At 30.8% G+C, this 18,687-nt stretch overlaps 1 protein-coding gene across 1 annotated transcript in view; it reads right to left on the bottom strand.

The window, feature by feature from the left end:
- Nucleotides 1-18,687, bottom strand: part of LOC129962700 (uncharacterized) — a 451,475-nt gene that overhangs the window by 231,525 nt on the left and 201,263 nt on the right. The window contains exons 3-4 of the mRNA XM_056076631.1: nucleotides 12,047-12,269; nucleotides 8,035-8,316 (exon numbers count right to left, since the gene is read on the bottom strand). Coding sequence (XP_055932606.1) covers nucleotides 8,035-8,316; nucleotides 12,047-12,269 — 505 coding nt within the window. The remainder of the gene's footprint in view (nucleotides 1-8,034; nucleotides 8,317-12,046; nucleotides 12,270-18,687) is intronic.

Below are 18,687 nucleotides of genomic sequence, written 5' to 3'. Positions count from 1 at the left end.
GTAAATTTTCAACAGTTACTAGACCATTTGATGAAACAAATTTCAAATAAATCTCATGAGAATGATTTTTTTATTTAAAATTAGCTTATATAATAAATACTGCTATAATAAATATTTATATGATATAAAAAATATTTATATGATATAAACAATATTTATATGATATAAACAATATTTATATGATATAAACAATATTTATATGATATAAACAATATTTAAAATATTGATGATAAACATAGTACAGGGATTAAAATGACTTATGTAGATTAAATTGCACAATGTAATGAAGAAAATAGTGGTCTCGGGCCGATCTCTTTGAAATTATAAAGCAATGGCTGAAAGCGATAACTGACATCAAATCAGCAAGGTCCAGGTTTATTTGCCCTTTGCAACGCACGAATTCAATGACATTCATTTTTAATGGAGCAAAGATGAAAGAAGTTAAGGTTATACGAAATTGGAAATACATCTAATACAGTTACTTATTAGAAAAAATTAGAAGTATTCTGACTATATTCGGTCTAATACCTTTTTATATATATCGAATAACTGCTGTTTAGTGGAAAATATCAATTTTATTAGAAAGAATAATCTAAAAAAAAATTGCTATGAATTTGAATTGTATTTAAATAATGCAATAATTAATTTCCAATAGCCGTTTTTTGACTGCATTTATAATTTTTATATTGATGAAAACTTAAAAGAGTGTGTTCTTTTGAACATTTTTATTTTTAAATTGGGCTTTTATAAGCACTGTGGCATGAATATTCCTGTTTCATCTTAGAATTAAAAACTTTTCTTCTGAAAGAGTCAATGCTGCGAAGAACAGAAAAAGAAAGTAATTCAATCAGAGGGGAATTTCCTTATGAATATCAAGCATGAACTAAAGACCTCTCCAATGAAAAAAAACCTACATAACATCGTTGCACGTAAGATTTCTCCTAAGAAATATTATTTTTCGTTCCTTACAAAAAACATTTTCCTTTTTCCATCACTGAAATTGTAATCAGCCGAATGTTTTGAGAGAGAAATAAATGCTTTCCTGCCCTAAACTTAGAACAAAAGATAAAAGTTTTGCTGCAGTTTAGTCAATAATTTTTTTATGATGGTTTCCCTCGTATTTACGCTTTAGTTGCGATCTTCAAAAGAAACAAAATCTCATAAAGTGAAACACAAAACCTAATCTGAAATGAATTTTTAAAATCATTTTTTTCTCTTTTGCAGAAATGTAACAAGCAAAGAAAGAAAAAAAAATTGATATTTCCTCAGAGAATGAAAAAAATTTCGCATTTTCTCTTTGCTTCCCACTTTTTGAAGTTCCTTACTTTGATCGCTAGAACTAAGTTCTAAATATACGCTTTATGACAATTTATTATTATGGGAATTTCTGTTAAAACGAATTTCACAATGAGAATTTTAATGATTTCTCACCTTGATTAAAAGCAAAGAATAATCCGATTAGCAGGTAATCAAAATTGAATAAAGAGTTGAAAAAAAATCTTTCAATGTATCCTTTTGTTAGATCTTCTACTCTTTTAAATATATCTTACAAATTCTACTCGTACAATAAATATCATTCAATTCAATAAAAGTCAAATTCTGCAGGGAGTCATTTGATAGATTATTTCCTACATTGCATTCGCTTTCGACGCCCAAGAGAAATTTCAACAGAGATTCCGGATATTTTAAGAATTATATTAGAAAATTATAATCTTGTAATTCATCTTTCAGGCAGCAACTCTTTTTAGCTGCAGCATGTACGTAAGGCAGATGCGCCTGACTTGTACCGCAATGTGCTCTTTCTTCTCGTTGTTTTCAGTGTCAAATATAAGTAATGCTATAAAATTCCTTTAAGCCTGAAGATTTCCCTTTTCGATATACGTTTTTATAGATCTCGAGTGCTTTTTCATCCAGGAGTCCCGGATAGCGTCTTCGTACTCCAAAACGTATCAGATTGAAGTAAAAAAATGAATAACCTTTACCATGAGTTAATCATATATGAGCGCATATAAAAAAAAATTAAGACATTTTTACGGTAAAGATAAGATGTGTGCGTTGAAAAATAGGAATGTTAAAAATAATTAAACAGACGAAGAAGAGATGGCATATTTTTTACACTTTGTCTTTTGGATTGTTTTATCCACATTGCCATAATAGAAAAATGATATTTTTTGTGTCACTAAATTTTCTAAATATATATTGTTTTAAAAAATTATTAGAAATTAACTTTGCTTCATATGAAATGCTTATGAATCGCAGAGTAATCCAAATCTCTGAAAAAATTGTCGATTTCGTGAAAACGAATTGAAAATAAGGACTGACCCAGTTTCTCCGGAATTTCCAGTCAGTTTAAAGGTATAAATATACGGTATAAATAATAAAAAAAGGTATATATATACAGGGTGTTGCCGAATTCGACCGACAAACTCAGAGGGCGATGGTAAGCATCAAGAGGATAAAGAATCACCATGCAACATGGGGTCCCAAACGACGTTTAGCGGGTGAAAATCGCAAAAATATAGGGAATCGGCAAACTTTTGGAAACTGTAAAAAATTGATAAAAAATAACAAATGGTGAAATGGTGAAAGCACATTCTTAAAAGTTATTTTTCATGTAAGTATCATGCCGATTTGATGGACCAGGGGATCGTGAATTATTGAAAAAGGAAAAAGTAGTTTAGAACCCTTATCTTCAAAAATATTTAAACTTTAAGAAAAATAAAAGCTTGAAAATATGAAGAATTTTATACTCTTTAATTTGATATAAGTCTGTAGTGTGAAAACGGAGTAGGTTTTTAAATATTCAAGAAAAACTAAAATGTTTGCCGGTAAACATCACTGCAACATCGGCACCGTTGTTTACAGAGGGTGTTGCCAAATTCGAAAGGTAAATTTAGAGAAGTGATAGTAGGCATTAAGAACATGAAAAATTATCATAAAACATAGGGTCGCAGGAAACGTTTATTCTGTGAAACTCGCAAAAACAGACATCGAAGTGACAATTAGCCTGGCGAAGAGAATGGTGCCATGAATGAGAGAATTTGGAACAAGGTAGTCGAGACGAAGAAGCTTTCTCGTATCTAAATTTTCCATGCGTTCGAGAAATATAAATTACAAAATTGATGGTTTGATGAGTATAAAAGCAGTTTGTATTCATTAAAGAGCAGTGCAGAACTGATAGTCGATAAATTTCATTCGCAAACAACATGTTATATTTCACGAATGACGAATATGTGGATATGCATTTAATTTACGGCCCAGCGGATGGTAATGGAGGCCTAGCACAAATAATATACCAAGAGCAATATCCAAGTAGGCGTTGTCCACACCACAGCACCTTTGAAAATATTGATCGACGGTTGCTGGAGACAGAATCCTTCAAAATAACAAAGCCAAATGCAGAATAAGAACGCAGTGTGCGCACACCTGAAACCGAAAACCGAGTTTTGCAGCGTTTTACCGATACCCCATCGACAAGCACGCGATCAGTTGCAGTTGAACTGGGTATTCGGCACGCTGGATGCTTGGTGCCACACAGGAAGATTCACGGCAACGGCAACGTCGTGATGTTTCGGAGTTCCGCGATGTGACAAAGTGGTCACGAGCACCTCCACATCATAATTTGGAATAGATACTTTAATTTGTTAGTTTAGGGAAAGTTAAATTTAATTGAACTAGTTTAGACGAGCGCAATAAAGCTCTAACGTCATGAAATTTGGTGATTAATTTTATTTATACATATTTTTACAATATTTGATCTAATTTATTTAATTAAAATAATAAAAAGATTATTTATGGGGTAGATAGATAATTTTAATGGATTTACGTTGCACGTGCCTTTTTTCTATGGGGACTGATTTTAACTGGGCTGAATAAAATTACAGAAAATTTTCACGCGCGTAGCACATCGTAGCTATCTAGGGTCTAAACAATAATAATTTTGAGAATTTTAAGCCACCAGATTGGCAACAGAGTTAAGATGTCCTCAGCTTTTTTACGGCTGGGAAATTGATGTATACATTATCAATTGCAGTTCTAGGTCTTTTCCTAGAGCTGGGTAGAGCAGGATCATATGCAGGTAAATTAAGTAACTCGTTGCGAATCTGGGGTAATTTTTCAAAGAACTTAATTGACGTTCTTTTAATAAATTCCGAAACAGGTTCAATTTTGAGGTCGTTATGTATTATTTTTCCTCTGACATACCAGGGTGCGTTAACTATTTTCCTCAGTTGTCTGTTTTGAAAAACTTGCAACCTCTTGATGTTAGTGGCTGATGTCGCCCCCCATATTTGAGAGCCGTACATCAGTATTGGTCTTAAAATAGCTTTGTAGAGCAGAAGCTTGAGCCTAATCGAAAGCTGGCTCCATAGAGCAATTAAGCTGTTGAGTTTACAACTCATTTTGGTAGCTTTGGAGAGGGATGCTTTAATATGACTATTAAAGTTTAATTTTGCGTCTAAAACTAACCCTAAGTATTTGTATTCATTTACAAAAGGGGACGGGTTAGCCGAATATTTGGATTGGGGCTAAGTCAGGCATATTCACTTTTTTAGTAAACAGGAGGTACGCGCATTTACTTGGGTTGACTTTTATTTTCCAGCCGATGAGCCAGCACTGCAAAACGGTCATGTATTGTTGTAAGTTTGCTATCATTGTATGTGGATCCCTATGCTGTGTGAAAATGGCGGTATAGTCTGCAAAAATTGCTAAATGACAATTACTAGCTCTGGGTAGATCATTAACATAGATGTTCCTGCAAGAATTTATTCTCAGGCGTGATTGGCCGCCACTTTCCTCGGATCTCAGTCCTTTCGATTTCTTCTTCTGGGCTACATGAAATCTCTTGTTTATCAGACACCTTTGGATACAGTGGAAGATCTTGTAGCACGGATCGTCGTCGCTGCTTGAGAAATCGCAAACACACCTGGTATGTTTGAGCGCCTCCGGCGGACCTTTAAACGTTGGTGTGGTATGTGTAATGACATTCGCGACCGCAACATTGAGTAATTTTTATAAGTTTCCCATCGTCTCCTTTCTTATATTAAAATGTCTGTGATGCAAATTTATGCTGCATCTTATTCCACTAAATAAATGTTCACCATCGTTTGTGTTCACCATCGTATTTATTTCTTTAGAAATTGTTATCGCCTTTTTGCCTATTATCACTCCTCAGAATTTTTCGGTAGAATTTTGCAATACCTTCTGTAAACATCGGTGCCGATGTTGCAGTGATGTTTACCGGCAAACATTTTAGTTTTTCTTGAATATTTAAAAACCTCCACCGTTTCCACACTACAGACTTATATCAAATTAAAGAGTATAAAAGTCTTCATATTTTCAAGCTTTTATTTTTCTTAAAGTTTAAATATTTTTGAAGATAAGGGTTCTAAACTACTTTTTCGTTTTCAATAATTCACGACCCCCTGGTCCATCAAATCGGCATGTTACTTACATGAAAAATAACCTTTAAGAATGTGCTTTCACTTAAAAAAAATTCATATTTGAAACTCCATTTATTATTTTTTTATTAATTTTTTACAGTTTCCAACAGTTCTCCGACTCTCTATATTTTTGCGATTTTCACCCGTTAAACGTGGTTTGGGACCCCGTGTTGTATGGTGATTCTTTATCCTCTTGATGCCTACTATCACCCCTCTGAGTTTATCTGTCGAATTCGGCAACACCCTGTATATATATATATATATATATATATATATATATATATATATATATATATATATATATATATATATATATATATATTATTTAAAATTAAATAGTACTACTATTTTTTTTAAAAATTTTGTGTTATTTTTTGGAAGTAAAACTTGAGACAGCATGAAACATTTCATTAAAACTTCATCCTAGATGCCGTCGAAATAAGCCCAAGAAGTCGCCGGGTGATGTTTGGGAATATACAACTGGCGAGTCAGGTTACTTTAGCATAAAGAATAAAGGGCTGCGAAGCATTGCTAAAAGAAAGTTTGGACTTGGGAAAAGATTCACGAAGTTAAGTGATAACTGTCCCATACTATAATTAACAATGATAATCAGACATACAATAGGAACCTGGAAGCCTTGATGAGATTAATTAGAAATCCGTTGGGCTTCCCGGATTGAATGGCAGCATAAAGGTACTGCTTAATTGATCTTTACCTACAGACAGTGTTGTTTTCCCTTAGTGTTCCTTGATGCATTAATATCTAATTCTAATTTAAGAACTTTATATGCTCTATTTAGGAATACTTCTTATTCATTTAACCTGGACGAGTAAAAATGGGCGAGGATGGGAAAAATGGTTGGAAATCATGCTTTTAGTCAGTGTTAGCGGCAAGCATCATTTGATGAACCGATGCCTTCAATATTCCCTATTACTATATATTGGGAGAATTTAAACTAATACAAAAATTATTGACTATTTATAATGAAGGTATTATTAGATTGAACTCCCAAATGAAATTATTCATATTCAAACTATCCAATCTAGTGAAATCCTATTGTTTGCAAGAAAATTCAAATCGGAGTAGTAATTTGGCTTCTATAGCAATTGGGATATGGAAGTTATTCGAGAAAATTTTTAATTTTATCATACTTTCAATTTTTTTGGGGGTGTTAATTTACCATAAGCTTTTAATCACGATGGAATTTTTAGGAGGTTGCTTTCACCTCCAAGAAGGGTCATACAAACATAGTTTTAGTTGTAAAACTGAATTGTGTCTCATCCTCAAATAGCATTCCCAAACCTTGAGGTATATTTTGAAAGAACACAAATGTTATTACTTGTCCTGTTCACTGAAAAAAAAATGAGATAAAAAAGGAAAACGAACGCTCCTTAATATTTTCTCACCAATGTGCAGTACGAAGGCTAACTGAAAAATCTGGCCTATTGCGGAGATCATCAACAGTTTCAATGAACCAGGTTCTTTGAGAAATTATCTCGCTCTTCTAATGAGTCTAATGTTTTATTTTAATGGGCCCATACATTTTCGGTCCACTAATACAATGCATTTGCTCAAGCAGTTCTGTCGCATTCTTGCCATGTGTCATACTTGCTTATTTTAAAACATACGTGTCATATATTCTTTATAATGTATGGTAGGAATATAATGTGTATCGTATTATTGTGATATTCTAAATAGATATACGGTATTATTTATAATCGGAAGATTAATTACTGTCATGGTTTTTTTCCTGTTCTCGTGCCCCAAAGTACTTTGCAATGTGGCGTATTTTTCGATTTCCTTGTGAAACCGAACCCCAAGACTTGAAATCAAAGTTCATAGCTAAAAAGAATTAGAGCCATCCGTAATATTTAGCATAGTTTTGCTTTGACAGAAAAAAATTATTGCGACACAATCCAAAACAGGAATGTCATAAATTTCGGTGGCTGAAAATTTCTTCCGAAAAGTTGAAGGACATTACTGAATTCCCCAAGGGTCAAGAAATTCATCCGAATTAAAAATGTAAAGCGATACAAGAGAAAGAAGCGAGAGGAGATACTATTATGGGAAGAAGACTGTTGATTTACAATTGTGCACAAGTTTTTTTTTATTTCTAACGGCTATCTTGTATTCTACGTTATGGCAAATATTTTATGGTTGTTCTCTAAGACGAAATTATTTAAAGGTTACTCTCTAAGATACGACTATCTAACCTGACCTTTCATTGAGAGGGATATTTTTTGCATTTGTAAATAACAATAACTATTGACACGTATCGCTAAAATTTTTACGTTTAGCACATCCTGTGGTGCATATAAAGAAGTTTGTTACACTTTATCCATCAGATTTTTTGTCAGAGATCTAAAAACACAACATTTTATTTTATGACCTTTCACTTACGCACGATTTAAAACCGAAACTCAGAAATTCGGATATTGTCGAAAACAATATTATGATTAGTACAAAATACACTTGAAATCTGAATTAAGTTTAATATGATAGCACTTCAAGCTTCAATTGAAATCGCTGATGCGATTCGATTGGAATGAAGTTTTGGAAGTGAAGAGAACTAATGAATCTCTACTATGCTTACTGCGGGCACTGGCGGCAATTCAGCCTGTGAACTGGGTAAATGCCGATATTCTGGCATCCCTTCGGCATTGGTTGTCCTGTTGGGAAATCTCTGTGGGGACAGACCCGCCCTGGCCTCCTCAGATTGGTAAGTGAGACGCCGGGACCGTGTTCTCTCCGAAAGGGCCCTCTGCAGCATTGAAGTCTTCTTCTTCTTCTTTTTGTCTTTGAAAGGTTCGGGATACTCAGGAGTAACTGAAGACTCGTCTTCTTCTGTGCAAATAGATAGATTGTGCCAATAGCCCTGCAAGGGAGAAAAGAGCAGTTTAAATATTAGAAGATTACTCTATGCAGTCAAAGGAAACATTTTGTTCAAGAAAATATCTAAATGAATGGGTTTTAAAAGAAAATATCTCCCGTTATACCAACATGAGTTTGTCTGAGAGAGAGAGATTTATTAATTCGGAATTCCATTTGTTTTATTTCTACAGAAAGAAAGCAAATTTATTGAAAATTGATAAATACACCGGATAAGTTATGTTCCAAATGTATTCATTTTTTTTTTTCATTTTCATGGATACATAAACAAATTTAGGAACATTCGCAGACATTTTTTCGAACCAATTTTTTTTCCTGTTTCGCATAATTTAGCTATCAAGTACTCTAAAGAGGTATTTATATTATTTTCCATATATTAAATTCGCAGACTAGTCTCGAGAACAGTACTCTTTTGTCTTTATTTCAACATGCATCTTGTAACATATAAGGAAAAAAGCGAATACTGAAGACAAAAATAGCATGATGGTCTTGGGGGAAAAAAAGAAAGGCATAGCCGTCAACAATAGGATGCGAATTAGTCAACTTTACAATCTGATATTTATTCTTACTTAGCAATGCGAGAACTATCAATTGATTTTTGTTCCCTCCCATTTGTCAGTATTATACGTTTTAATGCAAAAAATTAAAATCTTGTCATATTGCGCATGCGCAGAAGCATTCTGAAAGCTACCAACAATGATTAGAAGTGGTATATCATTATTACAAGTATATGTTCCCCAAAATAGGAGTAAAATTTAGCCACAGAAGCCAACAGCTATGATTAAACCATTTATCCTCACATACTGGCCGCTTGCGACCAAGAAGATACCAAAGAAGCCGCAATTTTACAGTGCAATATCCATGGCATTATGACATCTCTTGGGGATGATAAACCTTTTTCGGAGAAGGCATTAAAACGGTCTAATGAGTTGAAAACCAATGTAGATTCAATTATTTACTTCTACAAGCTAAGCTTTTGCAAAAATTGAGCACATAAAGTTACATTGGCTGAGAGAATTTTTATAGGAGGGATATTAAATTGATTATTTAAGTTATCAGTAATAGGGTATGATTTAGAAAGTTAATTCAAGATATTATCTCTAGTTTTCTAGTCCTCTGCACTATGAATATTGATATTTAAAATCAAAGCAGAAAATTTCAAAGTAGAAATAAGAACATGATTTCAAATTCATTCACAAAATTAGAAATCCTGTAGCATTTTGAATGACATTCGAGTCAATGAAATATGAAACCTCTGGAGAAAAGGCAGAACTCGGAGAGTTACTGTATAAAAGAAAGGACTTATTAGATATTACTTCTATAAAGGATATCATGTTATCTTGTAATGTATTAATTGTATGTATTAATTGTATTGGTTTATATGTATCATTATATTTATTTATTACATTATTGTTTATTATTATCATTACAGTTAACATCATGCACTTTTTTCATGCATTAAAATCTTTTCATGCATATTTTTATTTTGAAAACTACTCTTGTATAAAATATCATAATATACAAAATATTTTAATTACTTTTTATTAAAATTAGAATACCATTTGCATCAGACAATTTTTAAAAACCAGATATTAATAATTTTTAATAAGATATTAATATTTGTTGAACTAATGGCATCAATATTTCTAAAATTATTATATATATATATTTTTTTTTTGTAAATTTTTTTTTAAAATTTTGAGGAATAAGGAAAGTTTAACAGAACATTTCGAAACAATTAAATAGTTTTTAAACAATTTACTTTTCATTCACAAATTTTGAAAAAAAAAATCCCAATAAATAATTGTTCCCGATAAAAAGCACCAATTGTTACTTGCATTTACAATTTTCTTTTAGCATTCTGTTCAATGTTCATGCAGTAATTCTTAAAGCATATTCTTATTGTTTAATAAAATAAACTTCATTTGTTCTCAAAAAATTCTATTTGCTCTAAATTGTTCTGTTCCTGCCTATCTTTGAAGTTGATTGATGAACTTAAACTTGCTCTTAGGCATCATTCATTCACTTCTTTGAAGTTAATAAAGGATGATCCAAAGATGAGTTTTTGAAATAAAAGAGAAATGTTAAGAAATAGTGGTAATTTATGTTGTCTAGTATAAAGGGATTCTTATGAATTTCCCTAGGTCAGAATCGTCACAGCACAATTGAAGAAAAAACTGGATAGAAGAGTAATTGATATAGTTGATGATGAGGTAAGTTTTTAATCTTAAAGTAAAAGTGTTTTTTTTTTTTTTTTGCGATAATTTCTCTCAAAGATATTGAAGCAGAAAAGAGACATCTACTTACTTTCTCATAATCTGAAGCCTTTGCTACTGTAGAATATCCGTTTCATTTGTTAGTAGGAACTTTATACTCCTTGTTTTTAGTTGAGTTTTTAACTTATGCTTGCTTTTAGACACCGTTATAAATATTTATTCTATAACCAATGAACTACTGCTCAACAATATGTAATAAAAAAAATTGAAAGCAGTTCAACGTCTTATCGTTTCTTAGGAAAGCCTATATATCCTCTTATTTAACTATATTTTACTGTACTTAGTCTTTTAAAAGTATTGATAAATAATTAAAGAAAATAGTTCTCTGAAAAGAAATTGGTATTATTGAAACAGTAGAGTTTTAAATTTTAAAAAGGTACAAAAACATTTTTTTGCAATAATTTACGTTCTAGTTATTACGGAAAAACTGGTCAAGCATTGGCTCATTTTCCAACTATTTGAATATTTAATTTATATTTGTATATTGAAAAATTAATATAATTATTTCGCTTATCTTAAATAATATGTGTGCAAATAATAAGCGGATCATTTGAAATCCGCCAATTTGTTTAAGAGAATATGTGGAATATATCCATATGCTTTTAGTTATATTAAGATAGATCCCTTTTTTTTTATCAACGAATCTTTGGAATTCGCCTCCCTGATAAATTGCTTTACAGACGTGTTACATTCTTATTCCCTGTATTTGATAAATAGCAACATAACATAATTTATGATTACTGATTCTACTATAATGTCTCCATCATCATCCGCCTGTTTCTAATTATTTTCTTCCTCCAAGATACTCGAGGGATTTACCGACAAGTAAATAATCTCAACTGTTATCAACTAATATCGTAAATTGTTTCATCAGTCTTAAATTCATAATTTTTTCGCATTACATTTTTGAGACTATCCATTTGCATTTCGATTCCAACAAATTGTAAGCTTTGGATGATAACTGTTTTATTTCCTTAGTAATCCATAACAAATTTTGCTTTAAGATAATGGTTGCGTTTCTTTTTCTCTGCGTGTAATAATATGATTGTGTTGGAACTATTCCAAAGTCAAATTTTGATAACCGTCACTCTGTTGTTGACATAATGAGGAAACCATTTAATTTTACGAGAAATGGCTCTATGATGGGCAGATCAAAGGGTACTGTAACAAGGCCCTGATACATCTGCGAATCCTCAATAAATGAAAGATATTTTTTCTTCACCCTTTTTCCACGATAGGGCCTTTATACTGAAGGTACAGCTATTTATTTCCAATGTTATATATATATATATATATATATATATATATATATATATATATATATATATATATATATATATATATATATATATATATATATATATATATATATATATATATATATATATATATTCTTTAAATTTGGTGTTTTAATGAGTGTTTGCACTATTGCACACACACCTCTTTAAATTTTTCCGTCAGAAACTGAGCGGATTGCTCTTCCCTGCATCCAGCGGGCAGCATGGTGAGACCAGTAGGGTACGACGTCAGCGTCGAGGGCGCAGTCAAGGAAGACAGGCTGGTTGGAAAATTGTCCTGAAGTGCGTTGATGGATGGCTTGCGCTCCTTCTGTTCTGCAGCTGCATCCTTCGCTAGCATGAAAAAGCTGTCCCTTCGGGTAAACCTTAAAAAAAAAACAAACAATAAAGTTCAGAAATACTGTTGAAGGAATAATGTGAAGCCTTATTGTAATATATCAGTTTCGAAAAAGGCGTCATCTTGTATATAAGATTTTTTTACAAAAGAATTTGCATAGAAGCTGTTGAGGATTCAAAGAATATACATAGAGAGAAAAAGACTCCTATTTGCACAATATAAATAATTAGGTATTTGATTAATGAAGATAACATAGTAGCATTTTAAATATTTTATATTAGCTATTTAACATGAAAGCATATTTTCGTGAAAATTAATACAGTAATAATTTTAGCACCATTATTTACAAAAACTTTAATACAAAAAACACACAGAAATTTTGGGGGGAAATTGCTTATTATTTTTTTAATGAAAATCAAATCTCCGAATTTTAAATCTTTTGTAACTCTTTATTAAAATTTTATATTATTATCAACTAATATGATAGTCATTGTTTATCAAATATATTTAGTTCGATACATTCTACATTTTTTACTCCTTTTAAAAAATGATAATTTTATTAATGACAGGAAAGTAATTAAAGGGAACAAACAGTTTAACAGTTTTAATCAAAATAAAAAATTAAGTAAATACTGCTTATAATTATATATATATATATATATATATATATATATATATATATATATATATATATATATATATATATATATATATATATATATATATATATATATATATATATATTGCTAGTAAAGAATAAGAAATAAGATGATACTGAATGGAAAAGACTTCCATTTGTATTTGCTATTCCGTTGGAAATTCGTCAAAATATTCATAGTGACTGTTGAAATTTTTATTATTTACTAAGTCGTCATCTTATTATTGTTATGATATAAAAAAATAATTGAAATCATTTCATGATACGTATATAAAATGTTCATCTCAATAAATGCTTTCTTTCTTCATCGAAAATGATCCTCATTATTTGCCTGTTAGAATGTGAAAGGAGTACACTAACTTAATAAAAATTGTCAAACAGAAACGTTAACTATGTAATATGCTTTATGGCATTCATAAAATTATACATTTTTAAAAGCATCTATCTTGATTATCTTGTTTATAAATTCCACTTTTATGTTCAAGAAGTAAAACGAATTTTAAAGCATTCACTTCGATAATAATGAATCAACTTCTGCCTTCCAGCCTGTCGTGAGGGAATTTTTTCAAAACAAATCATTCAAGCCAGGAGGAAATGAAAAATACTTTAAGTAATTCATAACGAAATAGATGAAATATACCACATCAAAGATGGGTATTTTCACGAATATATGTTTTTCAGATCAAGAGTTAAATAAGTAAAACTTTTTTCCATACGAGAACGATGCATTTTACTATATGGATTACAAAAAACACAATGAACATTAAAATACATTCGAAAGGGATAATATAAATGAATTCCAGATTATTCCAGACATACAAAGCCTTGACAATAATTAAATTGCTTGCCTTATTCTTTTATTACAGTGTGAAGATAGATTCTGAATTAAACTTTCGGCTAAACGAGAATTATGTTCTGATAAGAGTTTCTTATAGGATTATTTTAGGTTTTGATTCCTTAAAATCAGTATTGTTCAGTATGCTGTTCATTTGTATTATCCATATTAATACTGCGATTGGTTCATTTTTTTGAAAGAAAAATTGAATCCAATTCGAAGAAGAAACAAGTCAGAACTTTGAGGAGAAAAGGCAACTGGATATTACTAAAATAAAGCGTTTAGAAGTGGCGTGAATGATTTGTACTAATAAGTTATAATCTGTGAATATTTGAAAATAAAGGTTGTTCAAACGGCCCTTTTTGTAATATATGAGCTTGTTTAAATTTAAGGACTTTTAATTTAACATAAAGACTTGCTTGGTTATTGAAATATTACTTTATTCATAACCAAAAAGACTTTTTTTTAAAGTGAAGGTGTCAAATTTTTGTGGTTACATTTTAAAAATCCAAAAAAAAAAAAAAACGGTCGCATGTACAGTACTAGAAGATTAATAGGGTTATACTATTGTCTATCAAATATATTTTATTTTCTGAATTGAATAACGTAAGCAAATTAGGATGATTTTCGTGTTTCACCCTTGGAAGGAGTGAAGAACAAATTTTTGAAAAGTGGTCAAAGTATATGCTAGAGAAAATGTCTATATCTTGAATTAAGTTGAATTTCATTTTTAAGTTTTAAAAAGTAAAGGCCTTGCAGATTATTTTTATTGCAGTAAATATTTTTTTTGCGAAATATCTGGTAATTATAGAATTTACCGAAAATGGAGTAATATTTTTTAAAAATGGTCCGTTTCCTTAGAACAACCCATTCTATGTTGATTAAGCTATGTATATGAATTTTTAACATCATATTTGAGACTCTAGTATATGTCCTCAGATTTTCTTTTGAATACCACTTACTTTGTTGTGATCGTAAATTTAGAATTCTAAATTCAGAAGGTTTCAAAATCATTGAACAAATCTAAGAGAAAGGCCAAGCATAAAGAAGAAATAACTTTTTCAATAAAAAATGGAGTCAAAGGAGAACATTTCGTCTGATTATAAAAAGACTGATGCATTTGGTGAAGCGTGAAACACAAATTTAAAGAAATAAAATTTTCAATGGCACTAAAATACTTTTGCATAATTGATATAATTTAAAGTTATAGGTGGCTTAACAATGTACAGTGGTAGGTACTATTGTGCGGTATAGACAGCAACACTTTGGAGTGTTTGAAGTAAGTGTTCAAAGGATTTCTGGGATGTTTTTATTAGCTGCTGTAGCAGCAATATGGTAGCGCTATTATAAAATTAAATTCAATGCAACATGTGTTGCATACTTTAGTAGGTATAACCGTTTCTTTTAATGGCAGTCATAGGCTTTTGTCAATGAAATTATCCCTTTCTGTAGCTTATGATTCCGCATTTTATATAGCTGACTTACTTTTAAAGTTTGCCCTACCCTTTTAGAAATATGGAAAATTCATTGCGACACAGTCAGAAATCAAGAATGAAGGTCAAAAGGAAAGATCCGCCTTTTGCTATGTTCTCCAATTTCATAGCCATTTATGTTTTTTTTTAATTATTATTTTTACCATTGTTTACTTCACTGATACTGCAGTGTATGCGATTTGAACTACTTACTCACAACTTCAAATTGCACAGAACATATTCTAAATCCCTAATGCTACTTATTAATATGAAAATGTGTTCACAAAACACTAGGATATCTATTTTAATCATATCAAAATCAATATGCAAATTCAGTCAACATTCATTTTGTGTTACTGAAATGGAATAGAATTGTTTAAACTACACAAAAAAAAATCTATTTTTCTTGTAATATGCTAAAATTAATTATGAAATCAAAGAAGCACTAAATAAAATCGTAGAAATTAGGAACAGAACATCTCGTTTTGTTTCTCTCGTTCAATTCAGACATCATATATTTATGATTAAAAAAATGGATTGAGACCTGGGTTTGAAAATACTAGTTTGAGAATATCCTTTCTCTCATACTCCCGTTCAAGTTTGCACTATAAATTTGGAATCACCCTGTAATTATAAAAAATGTGTAGTAAAATAATGTAAGTTTAAATTATATTTAATGCTTCTAATTTTATCTGAATTTCATTTTTATAGTTTGCAAGAGAGCGACATCATGATGCGGACAGTGTGGTGGAATGTCAGAGTAATCCCTATGTAAAGTTTCTGTAAATCCTTTTTTAATGTTTAAAATGCTTTTAAACTGTATTAACGTATTAGTCCAATGAACAAGGATTTGTAATACTAAATACTTCCTTTTTTAATACTTTTATGTTTAATACGACAAACAAGAAAACGTTTTTAGGTGATGTGATTCTTCCTTAAACTTCACCACGGGAGTATCTTCACTCGATAAATCGAAATTCAAGACATACTAAACATAAATTTATCAGAAGCTATTTCTAAATAGTAGTTCATCATGAATGATAGTAAGTTTCAAATGCCCGAGTTCTTACGTGGGGAATGGTAAGTGAACTAACTTTGAGACCTGAATCGTCTAAGTAGTTAAGATTCAAATATTTAAAAGATGTAGAACGTCATTCTTCACAAATTCTCAAAAAAGTGATGTATGTCAAAATTTCCATAACATACACTACATCACTGAATAATTTCATATCACATTTTTTTATTTTGAAAGTAGATATACTAATAAGTACTTACTAGTTAACAAAAGGTTTCCATTTCTTCATTTGCTTTACATATAATAAAAAAAAAAGTAACTTTTAAATGGCAAATAGATTTTTTCAGCATATCAACCATTTCCAAACTAATATATTGATGGTTGTAATTCTAGAACATCTAGATAATGAACAGGAAGTGTACTGAAGCTGGCGCCTGTGCCCTCAGAAATAGCGTATGACATAATCCTGATGTATTAGAGATCATCTAGAAGAATTAAAGGAAAAAAAGACTCTATTTGTTCTTTCCACCTTTGGTGGAAAATTTCAAATTGCAATGCAGATGGTAAAGAGAAATACAAAAATAAAGCATTATTTGTGTGTCAGATTTTGGTTATTGCTATTTAAAAATATCTTGTATGTAAAATAATTCCATTATCATCTTCCTTTGGTCCATATCACTTAGAGAAACCATAAGCATAAACTTCAGACTCAAAGAGAAGATTTGAAGTTTTTAATGATATATCTTTTAAAAGTTAGGAAAAAAACAGTCCCAGATAAAATTTCAAATTTATTTGAGCATGCTGGCTCAAATTTAAATGGCAACTGCACATTTAGGTGAGGGAAGTCTACTCTTTCCCTCTGCCCTCAGTCGTAAATGAGTGGCAACCTCTAGTGTCATTCTATCATTTAATAAAGGAAAAAGCTAATCTGCTACTAAGGTATTGAGAGACGTTTTCGTTTATAAAAAATTCACATACTTCAAACATTGCCATTATAAATGAAAGTATGAAACGAAATCAAATTTATGATTTCACAAAATTGGAAGAGTTTTTAAAAAACACCTCTATTTCTGAATCACGCGGTAATTGTTTGAAGCGGAGTAGGTAATACACTAGATGCAAATGAGTTCTAAAGCAAACAAAGCATTGTAAGAGATGATTACCCTGAGTGCATCTTATTTCAAGGAACAGCGTTGCTCGATTGCGGAGGCGTTGGTGCATTAAGGCGCTTTAATGGATCCTGGTGATATTAAGAAATTTCTTCTATCATCAAGAATTCATGGGGAAGAGAAATTTTTGAGAAGATATCTTTAGAAAACTGAACTTAAAAGTTACAATAGCTTTTTAAAATTTTGCACATGAGTCATTGAAAGACATTCATTTTAAGACGGACCGGTCATTGAAGGAGCAATTTGTTGCACCCGTTTATAATATATTAACATTTTAATTTATATTATCTACATATTAATACACAACATAATTTTATTTATCTATTTTTGTGTTTGCATGAAGTTTCTACATTATCTCTTCTTCTTATAAATATAAAATATTTTCATTTGTTTTTGGATTAGATAAGAAGCAGCGTTATTTTCGATTTCACAAGAATTCCATGTCATGAGATATTCTTTAGATTTTTTTTTCAGAAATCATACGTCCCACTTTCTCCTAATTATTATTATTATTGTTATTTGAAATATTTTAGATGCCCTGGATATCTCTCTTTGAAGTGCAGAGAAAGCAAAGAGTACAACAAGCATGTTTATAAGAGCATTGAGTTGATTGACGAAACAAATATCTATTTAAAACTTTTGTTGTCAGTCGCAATCTTCTTCTTATAATTTGAAATCTCTGGAAAATTCACTTTTTTTAAATATAAGAATAAACGCATTCTGTTTTTAAAGTAAAATGACAGCTTCATGTTCGCTTCAAAGATGTTTCCCAATAAATAACACATAACAAGCCTTGACATCCAGTTCTATTGAATCAAACTTTCTTTCTAGTGAAGTTTTGTTGAAGGACTCGAACATGAGGGAAACTTCAAGATGTCACATTTTATCCAGAAAGGACGGAGATCTTTTATAGTTAAGCACGTTTCTCTGGATTCTTTTCCCGTCACGAGATCTACAGAGTGAAGAAAGGTTTAAATTTAGAAGGCAGTTCTTTTGTTTTTAAAATTCGTAGGGGACTTTTTTCTTTCAGATAAAGTAGTTGCATCGCCGTTGCTTGCGTCGACCGACGGATCCAACAAAATTTCTTTCGCCGATGAGAAAACATTCAAGCGAGAGAAAATTTTGATGAATGGATTGAGATTTTGATGAACTTAAACATTTTACACTGTTAGGTAACTGAAAGAAAAACACATTTTAAATCCATATCCATGTTTTTGTATTTCTTCGTAAATGTGAACGCTACAATTTCAAAATGCATTGGTTAACTGGATAAAATTTAACATATAGTCTTTCTTCT

The sequence above is a fragment of the Argiope bruennichi genome, chromosome 3 (assembly GCF_947563725.1).
Source record: "Argiope bruennichi chromosome 3, qqArgBrue1.1, whole genome shotgun sequence".
NCBI lineage: Eukaryota > Metazoa > Arthropoda > Arachnida > Araneae > Araneidae > Argiope > Argiope bruennichi.
This window is presented reverse-complemented; position numbering and strand designations above follow the sequence as displayed.